The sequence below is a fragment of the Ascidiella aspersa genome, chromosome 5 (genome assembly GCF_963924565.1).
Source record: "Ascidiella aspersa chromosome 5, kaAscAspe10.2, whole genome shotgun sequence".
Lineage (NCBI taxonomy): Eukaryota > Metazoa > Chordata > Ascidiacea > Phlebobranchia > Ascidiidae > Ascidiella > Ascidiella aspersa.
Window position 1 is genome coordinate 24,636,066 of NC_139451.1, and position 10,603 is coordinate 24,646,668.

Sequence of the window (10,603 nt, forward strand, 5' to 3'; positions counted from 1 at the left end):
TTTAATTTGGTATCGAATCAGATCGCAATGATTTTTATGATAAATATCGGGAATTCGGTATCGGAATAAAATGACAAATACAGGGAATCCCTATTAATATGTATATAGCTTTGATCTTACCACCTCGTGTGATATATCAGCAAGGTGTTTACAAAATAAGACTTGCCTGCGATGGGGTAATAGCACCTCAACCAAAGTAAGCTACTTTAAACCAGTGTTTTGAAAGCAGGTTATACGAAGAGTACATTTTATAGTGTCTACTAAAATTACATCGAACGCTATATAGTTCTGGTAGTTTGGTCAAGAGTTGTGAAATTGGAGCTTTTGTACACCAGTGCTCGTTAGAAATCACTTCAATTTCGTACACCTGAAGCATATAAACTGGCACCTGATATACCGTCAAAAATGGCAACCTGCATTTATTAAAATTTATGTTGTCAGATAAGCAAAAATCATATCGAAGGCACAAACCCATGACATTTGTCAGGGCGGTCTACAAATGCGTTAGTTTAGCAATCACGATGCCAGGATGATACAATGCATGTGGTTACCCCAAAGCGCCCAATGGTTCTTGGCCGATGCAGCTTCCTAACCAGCAAGGTGTTAATTAGCACAGATGTTAAAATCTTCATTTAGCTCACACCTCTTACCTTCTGTTGTTAATTTTTGCTACAGCGCCCCACGACTGTCTAACGTTGTTTCTTCGCTCCCTCGAATGCACAGCCGTTTTCACGATGATCAGCATGAATATTTTCCCTTTACTGAAGTCGAAAGCATTCGGTCTGCACATGAGATCAAAACAACAATAATATGTTAGACACAGACACGGTGATAGATCCGCAAAACATAAACTTGCATTATACATGCGCAAGTTTAGTAAGCGCACTTTTCGTAGCTTTGAAAATCCATTTTACTGGTCACCCCAACCTTTCGTAAACATATTTTTATTTAAAGAAATCGACAACTTACGAGCACCGCAAGTCCATGTGCTTCGACAGTAAATTAGTTACATTATATTAAATTACCTATTATATTCATATAAATTACAAGGCCACGGACAGCTGATCCTTCGTCTCGTAAAACTTTAGCATGAAGAGAAACTAGGCCTACTTGTGAGGATTCACTCGATAAACGCTCTAGTCCAGTGGTTCTTGATTTTTATGTGGTTTGTTTCTGTGCAGCCTTACTCCTGTGGAGTCAATATCTTCGCAACTTGTTTGTCCAAATGAGCTCGACAAAAACCAACACAGCGAGCTCGAGCAATTTTTTGTGTGCCCATTACGTCTGGTCTCCTATATAAAAGGTTACCCTAATCAAACCAAATAAAGGAAATTTTTTGTCGCGCGATTAAGAGTTAATATTTTGTATTTTACTGTTATCTTGGTGATATGTAATCGCAAAATACGGAATTGCTTTTAGTATGATATTTATTTTATATGTACGGGGACGCAAGGAACATGACAATTACCAAAGGGGGCACGGTAGAAAAAAGAACCACTTCTGACCCTAATTTCTAAAGAACTTATTCGCGTTCATTTGAGGACTTGCATAATATAAAAATGGGCGACTTCCGAAGTACATGCTTCAAGCTAACGATAGTTTAATATGTGCGAATAATTTCAGGTTAATTAATTCGGAACTTAAAATTTTGTTGAATTATTGTCGCACTTTCATGAGGATTCAGCTGACAGTGATATCGCCCGATAGTGTCGCGCCTTCCTATTTAAAGACGGCGGCAAAACGACACTCCACATATGGTTAAGTTAGGGTTTCTCAACCCTTTTTAAGTACATCAATAGTCCAATCATCTTCACTGAACTTTTTATAATCGAACAAGAAAGTTTAAATTTAGTTAACATAATCCATGTTTTTCTATTGCTTTCGTAGTTTTCGTAAATTTAGAAAAATTAAACGATGTCCTGCTCAGAACCAATTTCAATTATTCTAATCATGTGAACTACTGCAGTCGGCGACCAAACAAATACCACGGCGACCCAATTTGGGGTCGCGACTCATAGATTACAAACACTGGAGGTGTGAATTGCTATACCCATAGGCTGAACTCGTTAAATGTATATTAATCCTGCCCAACTTACGAACTTACCAACACCAAATTTGGTGGAACTAACACAAATTTGGCAACCAGGTGCTGTACAAAAGACTGATTTTAACCCGCTTCGGTGACCGATGTTTATGTTGAAGCTATTTATCCACATAACTATCCTCAGGTTAATTCACCAAACCCAAGTTAAGGTATTCGAAAATTCGACACCGTACGCGTCTCGTAATAGTATAAATTGCTTACTGCAATAGCCATTTGCTGGTAATATTCCTGGGCTTGTGTTCCTTTTTAAAGTTGTCCGGCACATTATTGAATTCCGTTCTTTTGTCTGGACCGTCCAGCAACTTACGCTCCAATTTCCTAAAAACAATAGTCCAGATATAAGGGCATATTTTCTGCTAAAAAGAGTTGTCCATATCGTGGTGCAATATGACCATATTGTATCGTACATAACGCCTGAAAAAACTATTTTGTCGACTTTGCGAGTTAGGTCGAACGCAGGAAAACAGCAGGTTTTTAGTAATTATTTGTTTTGACGGCGCCACGTAATGACGAACCAATTTTAACATGAAAGTTTAAAGCGTTTGACACGCGAAACGCGTGTATTACATTCCTGGAGTTAGTATATTCATGGTTTCATTTGGCACTAGTTCAGTTACAATGGCCCGTAAGTGTCTCAATTTTAATTGCAAGGCTTCTAAACACCGTACAGTGTTGCCAGTTGCCCCATGTCTGATTTAGCTACTTTCTACTCTACTGTGTGTATAATGTGTGTATAGTTTTTCATATTGTGAGGCTCACCGGACAACAAAATGTGGCTAAATAACAATTGCCTTATACGTTGGGTTTCTTTGTTGTTTGAGCATTTTCAAAATTTAGATCAATAGTAAAACCATCTTGTAGCCATTTAGAGTAAATACTTGGTCTATTTAAACCAAAAAGCTCAAATATATTTTGGCTTCGCGCGGGACTATGGTGTAGAATCATTTTTTATCTTTCTCTAGTAAAGGGCAAAATATTGTATTTTTAATAGCGCCTATATATACATTTTTTTTTTAGTTTTTTTTTTTTTAACACGAAAACAAAACGCTATGGCATAATATCTAAACCTGTTAAATTAAGTTTAATATGTTTGCCGCCTTCTTCTTGCATTTATTTAGACTTTACTTCAGTTATATATTTTTTGACTCAAATTAGCAGGTTTCTTAGGTCTTCCTGTTTTGTCAATTTATGACGTCCTCTCTGAACAATTCCATGCCGACCCTGGTCCACGCGAACCAGAAATATTTTTAGTGGTTCGTGTTAAAAAGAAGTTTAGGAAGTTTAATAACCCCTGCCTTAAATCGACAAAATCTCTCACCTGAGTCCTTTATTTCTTTGCGTTTCGACAATCAGACGTGCTGGCTGAAAGCGTGAATATATCTTGTTGCTAATAAATGAACAAAACAAAAAATGTTTGAACAACAAAAGCCGTTTATTAGGATTCAATAACTATGTATTTCAAAATCACATAGCCTACTTTGGGGTCGGGGTGGATTTGAGCCCATTTGTTTTAAGTGGATTAGGGCCTATTAGTTTGGAACTTTTTAGTTTCTACGAAACTTCGCATTCAAGCATTCAAAAGACTCGTGGAAACTTTACAGTCGTCGAAATCGCACCACGACTTTGGCAGCAATTTGTCAGATTTAAAACGGAAATTTTCGTGTTCGACGTTGTCAGTTCTCATCGTTATGTAGTTAAGCCGGAAATACTATTAGGATGCTACATTGGTATTGCTCGCAACATTACACAAAATAAGCGTAGCACATTTTTGCCGGTTTAGCATTCCAATTTTATCGTTTTTTCGAACTGAATCTAAACCAGGAGACAGCTGACTCGATGAACCTTACGGTCTTTCGCTGTCTCCTGGGAACGTCAAATATTTCAAAACATTGTGATTTCGGCGATTCTCGTTTTTTGTTTTCGTTTTTTGACGTTCCAAATAAAATATTATCCTTATCCTTATAGACCCATCTAAACTTTTTAATCCTAGATTTCTGGCAGAATATTTGGCAACAATTTAAAGCTGCCTTACAGCACTTACATTTTAAAGCTCATTTTAATGCCATTGGGTCAAGAAATACTTTATTACATAATTGTGTTCAGCATTTAGATGTTCTGAAACTGCCTATATAATCGATCGCGTTGAAACTATGATAGAATTTAATATGACCCCTTTTTGAAACAATATTTAGCATTCTATTTTCTAACCATGAGAATTTCGCTTTCGACACAATTTAACGACAAATATGTTTGGTTTGTTAAAGTTGTCTAGAGAAAAAAGACCCTAATTAATCTGTCAAAATAAGTTATCCAATCGTACAATGCTGGACACAAAGAGTTATTGAAAACGTTATATACTTGTAAACAGGACTTCCGCGCTTATGGTCTGTCAGAGTTGGCTGTCTTTTCTGTCGAGGAAGCTGTTTTTGCCACAGAGAATTCACGTTGCGTTCCATCGCGATGAACAAAGCAGTGCATGCGATCCCGATCAAAAATACGCTGAACAAAAAACGATTCTTGTACATAATTGACCCTAAACCGACTCTGTAAAACATAGTCAACTCACATAAAACAACATTCATTTGTCCTCCATTTATCTCTAAACCTGATGTTCTACGAATGTCGCATGTGTCTTAAAATTGTTCGAAAGATAATTAGGCGGCCTCTTATGTTTCAAGCTTGTGTTGCCTTTTCGACTGGTAGATATAATAGACTGCATCAACGTCGTTTTTTATGGACCGTTCTTGTTACATCTAAGCTGCTTTCAATACGTTCACAAAAGCGTGTTTTTACTCATACAAGTTTCTTCCACCAAAACGACAACCAGACGTTTTCGTGAAGGATTAAAACAATGCTGGTCCAACCAGGGATGACGTCAAAGTTACAAGCTGCGACTGTTTCCCAATATACAACTCATTTTTTATAAGAAGAGTTCAATTACGGTATACTATAGACCAGTGATCGGCAACCGCCGGTCCGCAAGGAGTTCGTTACCGGTCCGTAGCAGGGTTGCCCGATTAAAATTTTGATTTAAACCCAACTCATCGGTTGTATTCATAGTTGTTGCGGTCTTGCAACATCTTTAGCCGTTAGTAATTACTTAAGGAATACTAAATTAACACATTCAGTACCCAATGGGTTTTAAACATTCGTGCATTTCATAGGCGCCGGTTACCACGATATTACCTCGCGAATCTGTGTATGACTATAGCATGTGAGGTCACGCGAGGATTGTGAAATTTAAGCAAAATGGTTTGATTATGTTTCGTTATTGTTTCAGTAGTGATAAGTTTTTGTTCGAGAATGTTATAGATTGTTAGTGTTTTGTCTTTTTGTATTGATGCGGTTTTGAAGATATATTCTATGATAGGTAAAGTGTTATGTAAAATTATTTGATTAGTTGTTGATTGTTCAGTTGCTAATGTATGTAAATTATCGTTATTTGCAAGCTCGTTGTTGTGTGAATAATTAATAATGCTAATTACCTTTTTTGGTATTTTTGAGAATCAGGCAGATATTCTTACTAAGGCAGAACATTAGCGCTGAGATACAAATTATCAGAGCTCACGCTAAATTGTTGTTACAAGTCGTAAAATTGGTCCTCGAGTGACTTGACGTTTTTGTTCTGCTAAGGTAATATTTGTACTAATACATTATAATATATATATTTTTGTTTAAATTTGATAATTATGCAGTCAGCAAAGAAAGTTTTAACGCACCTAACGGATAAAATTTTGGACGTCGAGCCAACCTGTGACAATGACGATATTGTAGGCACATCGCCCAATGAGAACGATTTAACTACGCTAGCACAGGAGCGGTTGGCAGCTATTGACCGTTTGAATGCAGAAATATTAGAACTTCGGCTGTCTAATACTCAACACCTCAATGCTTTAGATCTCTCTCGACATAACACACGTCAGTTGAAAGAACAACTTCGCATAGATCATCAGGCACACTCGTTAGCGATAAAGCAAAAGGAGACTGACGTGAAACAACTAGAGAAAATGATAAAAAGGATGATCGCGTTAGATCAGTGGCGTTGTCAGCTTTAGCAAAACGGCCAGCAACCGCTGCTATCCTACAGGAAATTCAAACAACCGTTTCTGAAGCAGCACCCCCGTATACGTCCCAAATTTATCCCGAACTGCCTACCAGCAGTGCGAATACCGCTCACACAATATTAATCACCGAAAATAATCCGCCTGATAGTGCAACAACCCCTTCTACAAGCAGAGCTCATTTTGATACAACTTTGCCTTCCTCGTCTGCATACACACCCATTTATTCTCGTGAAATCCCTGAGCCGCGAGGTTTGTTTTCTAGCAGTGACGAGCCTCAGACGTTAACCCTTGACAACTCGGTTAGAAAAAAGGTTGATTTAGCACAATTAGTACGCTGTGTACCGGGACAGGAAAAGATTTGGTTTGAATTAAATACTAGCAATCTGCAGAAACATGGTTTGACGACACAAAACATTTTAACGACCCTACTTGCAACGACTGATTTACACGCAGACCTAAGGAATTATTTACAAGCTTTAATCGTAAATGCAAATATGAATGCTGATCAGAAACTAAGAATCTTGGGAGTATACATAAAAGAAACATACACTAAAACTAAATTGGCCACAATGCAGGGGCTTAGAAAACAACTTGAGAGCATTAAATTAGATAATACCTTCATTTCTCCTTTGCAGGCCATCAGCACTATTTTTGCACAGCAAGGTTTGGTATTGGATGGACGGGCGACCGATGATCCTCATATACTATTATTTCAGGAAATTTTGTTACAAAAATTACCAACCACTATTGCTTTACAGATCGAAGGAAAATCTTGGTTTGAAACTCGGAAGATATTAAGTCGCTTGCATAATATCTCACAGGCAAAAACAACGGACAAGCCTACGGATCTAGTAATGTATAGCCATCCGACTGACAATATGCCTGTTTCTAATCCAACAAAACCTTTTGACTTAGATTCTATAACTAGTGATATGAGTGAATTGCGTGCTTTAATACTACAAAAATCGGAAAACGAGCAACCACTAAATAATAAAATATGTCTTCCATCTTCACAGGAGCAGCAAGAGATCCATAAGTATTCGGTCTTTCACATTTGCTCGGAACATGGCCATTTAGCACCTGACTGTGACATAACAAGGATTATGCACAAAAAGGGCTGGAAGGTAACACGTGACCCATCGGCAAATCTTGCTTCGATTGACCCTTCCATTCCAAAATGTCTTCGAGGACGAAACTTCAGAATGCCCTGGACTCAATTTCGTGGAAATGACAGGTGCAATTATCCGCAACAGGACCGCAATGATAGAGGTAGGAACGATTTTTACCATTCCACCCGACATGCAACGCCACCACAGGCTTTCCGTGCCAATTCTAATCGCTTTCAAAAAAACAAATTTCGGGTGCTGCCAAGTCCTTGCCAGCTTTAAGCCCCCAGGCAGTGTTTTTACCTAATGACTATCCTATTTTAGCATCTGTTAACAGTACTAATCTGCATTTATTTGTAACTGATGAGGTCACTTGCCAACCATTTTTATTGGACACGGGTGCATCTTCCAATATCGTACATTCTTCTGCATTAGGTTCTACGAGTGAAGTACTACAATCTAATTCGACATTTAACACATTAAATGGGTCGATTGCTCCAATTGCTTCCCAAGGAAAAGTAAATCTATCAATAAATATTTCAGGCCAATCACGCAGTTTGCAGTTTGAAGTTTTAGATTGCACGCCATGCAACATAATAGGGTTGCCTGATATAATGAAATATGATCTATTGCCGGAAAGCAGTCTGGCAATACATGGCACGCACCAGGAAGCGGCCCACGTATTAACAATTTTGCGCTCAGCTGACAAAGGACTTTCTAATAACAACATTTCGTATGATCAGGCCTGCAGAATTGCTAACTCTCAACAGCCTCGAACTAAAGTTGAAACGCCTGCGAAGACTTTGATTTCACCAAATAAAATTGATCCAATAATTGATTGATCCAATAAATCGTCATCCGGTTTTCTTAGTAAAAAAAAAGCCAAGTGGATTTCGAGTGGTGGTTGATTTTAAAAAGTTAAACTCTTTGATGACGACAGACGATTACAATTTGCCGAGAATGGATTCTGTGTCGAAGTACATCCAAGGTAAAAAGTTTTTTTCTTCAATTGATTTATGTAAGGCTTTTCACCACGTTCCGGTGAGTCCAGAGTCTCGTAATTACCTTGGCCTTGCCACTGAGTTCGGGACGATGGCCTGGTCACGATCTCCGATGGGCATTAGAAATGCGGCCGGAGTTTATCAAGCAAATATGGACGTTATAGCTAAAGAAATATTAACTAACTATAATGAATGGCGCACCAATCAGGGCATGCAACCCGTCGCGGAAGTTGTAAAAACCTATATAGATGACATATTAATTTCGACGGCAACCGAAGAAGAACATTTAATTTTAATCGATTTAACCTTTAAGATGTTATCCCATTACAATTTGACTGTAAACAAGGACAAATGCAATTTTGGAAAAGATCGCGTAACCTTTTTGGGCCACATCGTTTCTGCTGAAGGTGAACAGCCGCTGCTTTCACGACTACAGGGTTTAAATGACCAACCTTTGCCGCGCACGATAAACGATTTACGCAAATGGCTTGGTGTGGTGCGATATGAAAAACGTCACGTTCCTCACTTAGCAGAATTAACAGTTTCACTAGATCAAATCGGCAAGAATGTCAGCGCGAAGGAATCATCTAAAACAATGATTCAGTGGACACGCGAACTTTTAGAAGCGTTCCTCTTGACACGTGAAGCCATGTTAAATTCAGCGACCCTGCGTTCTTATGACCCAAGCCGCCTTTTGCAAATTGCAACTGATGCATCTGGCCTTGCAGCAGGAGCAGTTCTTTTTCAATTGTCCGCAACAAACAAAATTGAACCGCTGGGGTATTTCAGTCGCGCTTTTAACTCTGCTCAACAGCGCTATTCGACATTCGTACGCGAACTGCTTGCCTTACGTTTAGGTTTGCAATATTTTCGAACGTACCTTGAGTCCAACACTTTCATAATCCATACCGATCACGCCCCCTTAATGAAGGCTCTACAAGGAGGCAACACGCCTCTTAAAGGATTGTCAGCGGGACTGGTTAGGTCAAATCCTTGAATTCAGTTTTGAAATAAAGCATGTAAAAGGGTGTGACAACATAATTGCTGATTATTTCAGTCGTGAGGGCTGCAACACGTCTAACGCATCTCAGAAGACATTTTTATACTTTGCAAAAACCCAGTTTCCCCCCTCTCTGTCTATAAACCGCTTGCATAATCTACAACTAGAAGCATTCTGTCAATGCAAAAGCAACCAATGTGCTAAACGCCACGTCAAACCGTCTCAAATAACTGATCTACCTAAAGGGCCGTTGATAATGTGCGACGAGCCAGGTTTACTTGACCGTGTTTTGTTACCTACAGAACCTTCACAGCGTTTTGTGTTTGATTCGTATCATGGCTATACCCATCACGGCCCGAGCATAACTTGGAATGCTTTGCGACAGATTTATCATGGTCCCCATTTTCGCAAAAACATATTGCGTTGGTCTAACGATTGTCAGGTTTGCATAAAAAACCGTCCGAAACGCTTAGAAGAGGTACCGTTAAAACCATTTCAATATCCAAGTGGAAGATTGCGCACTGTTCATATGGACGTTTTTGCATTACCTCCATCAACTACCAACCCTTCCTATACCAAACTTCTCACAATGATCGACCGCGACAGTTCTTATGTAGTTCTTGCGCCCCCTTTACATGAAACCGCCAGTCAAATCATCGATGCATTTCGCAAATTCTGGCTCGCCTATTTTTCCGCGCCTGAAGTTCTAGTGTCTGACAATGGCCCCAACTTCCGGTCAAATGAATTTCGTTCTTTCTGCTCTGATAGCAATATCGAACATCGTTTGTGTACACCTTACAACCCCCGCGCAAATGGAAAAATTGAACGCATGCATCGCTCTCTACGTGATCTAATTTCTGCTCAGCCGTATAAAGAAGCGTGGTTACAATATCTAGCGTGGTTACAACTTTCCATAAATTCTATGTGGCGCGAACAAATGAACACTTCATCTTTTCAGTCCCTTTTTGGAATAACGCCACGCACTCCTGTTCATGTGACTGCACCGCTTTTGTCCAGTTTTCCTCCTGAGCACACTGGAAGTGCTCCGGGTCTGATACATAGTCGACTGCCTCAGAAATCTGTAAGTGACGCTGCCCCATCTCGTTGGGAAGACGCCACTCATGCCTTTTTGCCTGTTCGTTCGCGCGGAAATAAAATAGCACCTGTAAGGGAAGGTCCTTTCCGCATTGTACGTTTGACGCGCACCAATGTAACTGTCGATTTGTCGCAAAATGAATTGCGCACGATTCCGCGTGATCAGGCATATCACTCCACACGAGTATGCAAAGGAATGCACTTGCACCCGTGTGGAACGACAAGTAACTCTT

At 39.3% G+C, this 10,603-nt stretch overlaps 1 protein-coding gene across 1 annotated transcript in view; it reads right to left on the reverse strand.

The window, feature by feature from the left end:
• The window catches only part of LOC146145555 (uncharacterized), a 32,608-nt gene extending 22,233 nt beyond the window's left edge, over nt 1-10,375 (reverse strand). Inside the window, exons 1-3 of the mRNA XM_083390611.1 lie at nt 10,260-10,375; nt 2,306-2,422; nt 651-782 (exon numbers count right to left, since the gene is read on the reverse strand). Of these exons, the coding sequence (XP_083246737.1) occupies nt 651-782; nt 2,306-2,422; nt 10,260-10,375 (365 nt within the window). The remainder of the gene's footprint in view (nt 1-650; nt 783-2,305; nt 2,423-10,259) is intronic.
• Nucleotides 10,376-10,603: the final 228 nt, after the last annotated feature.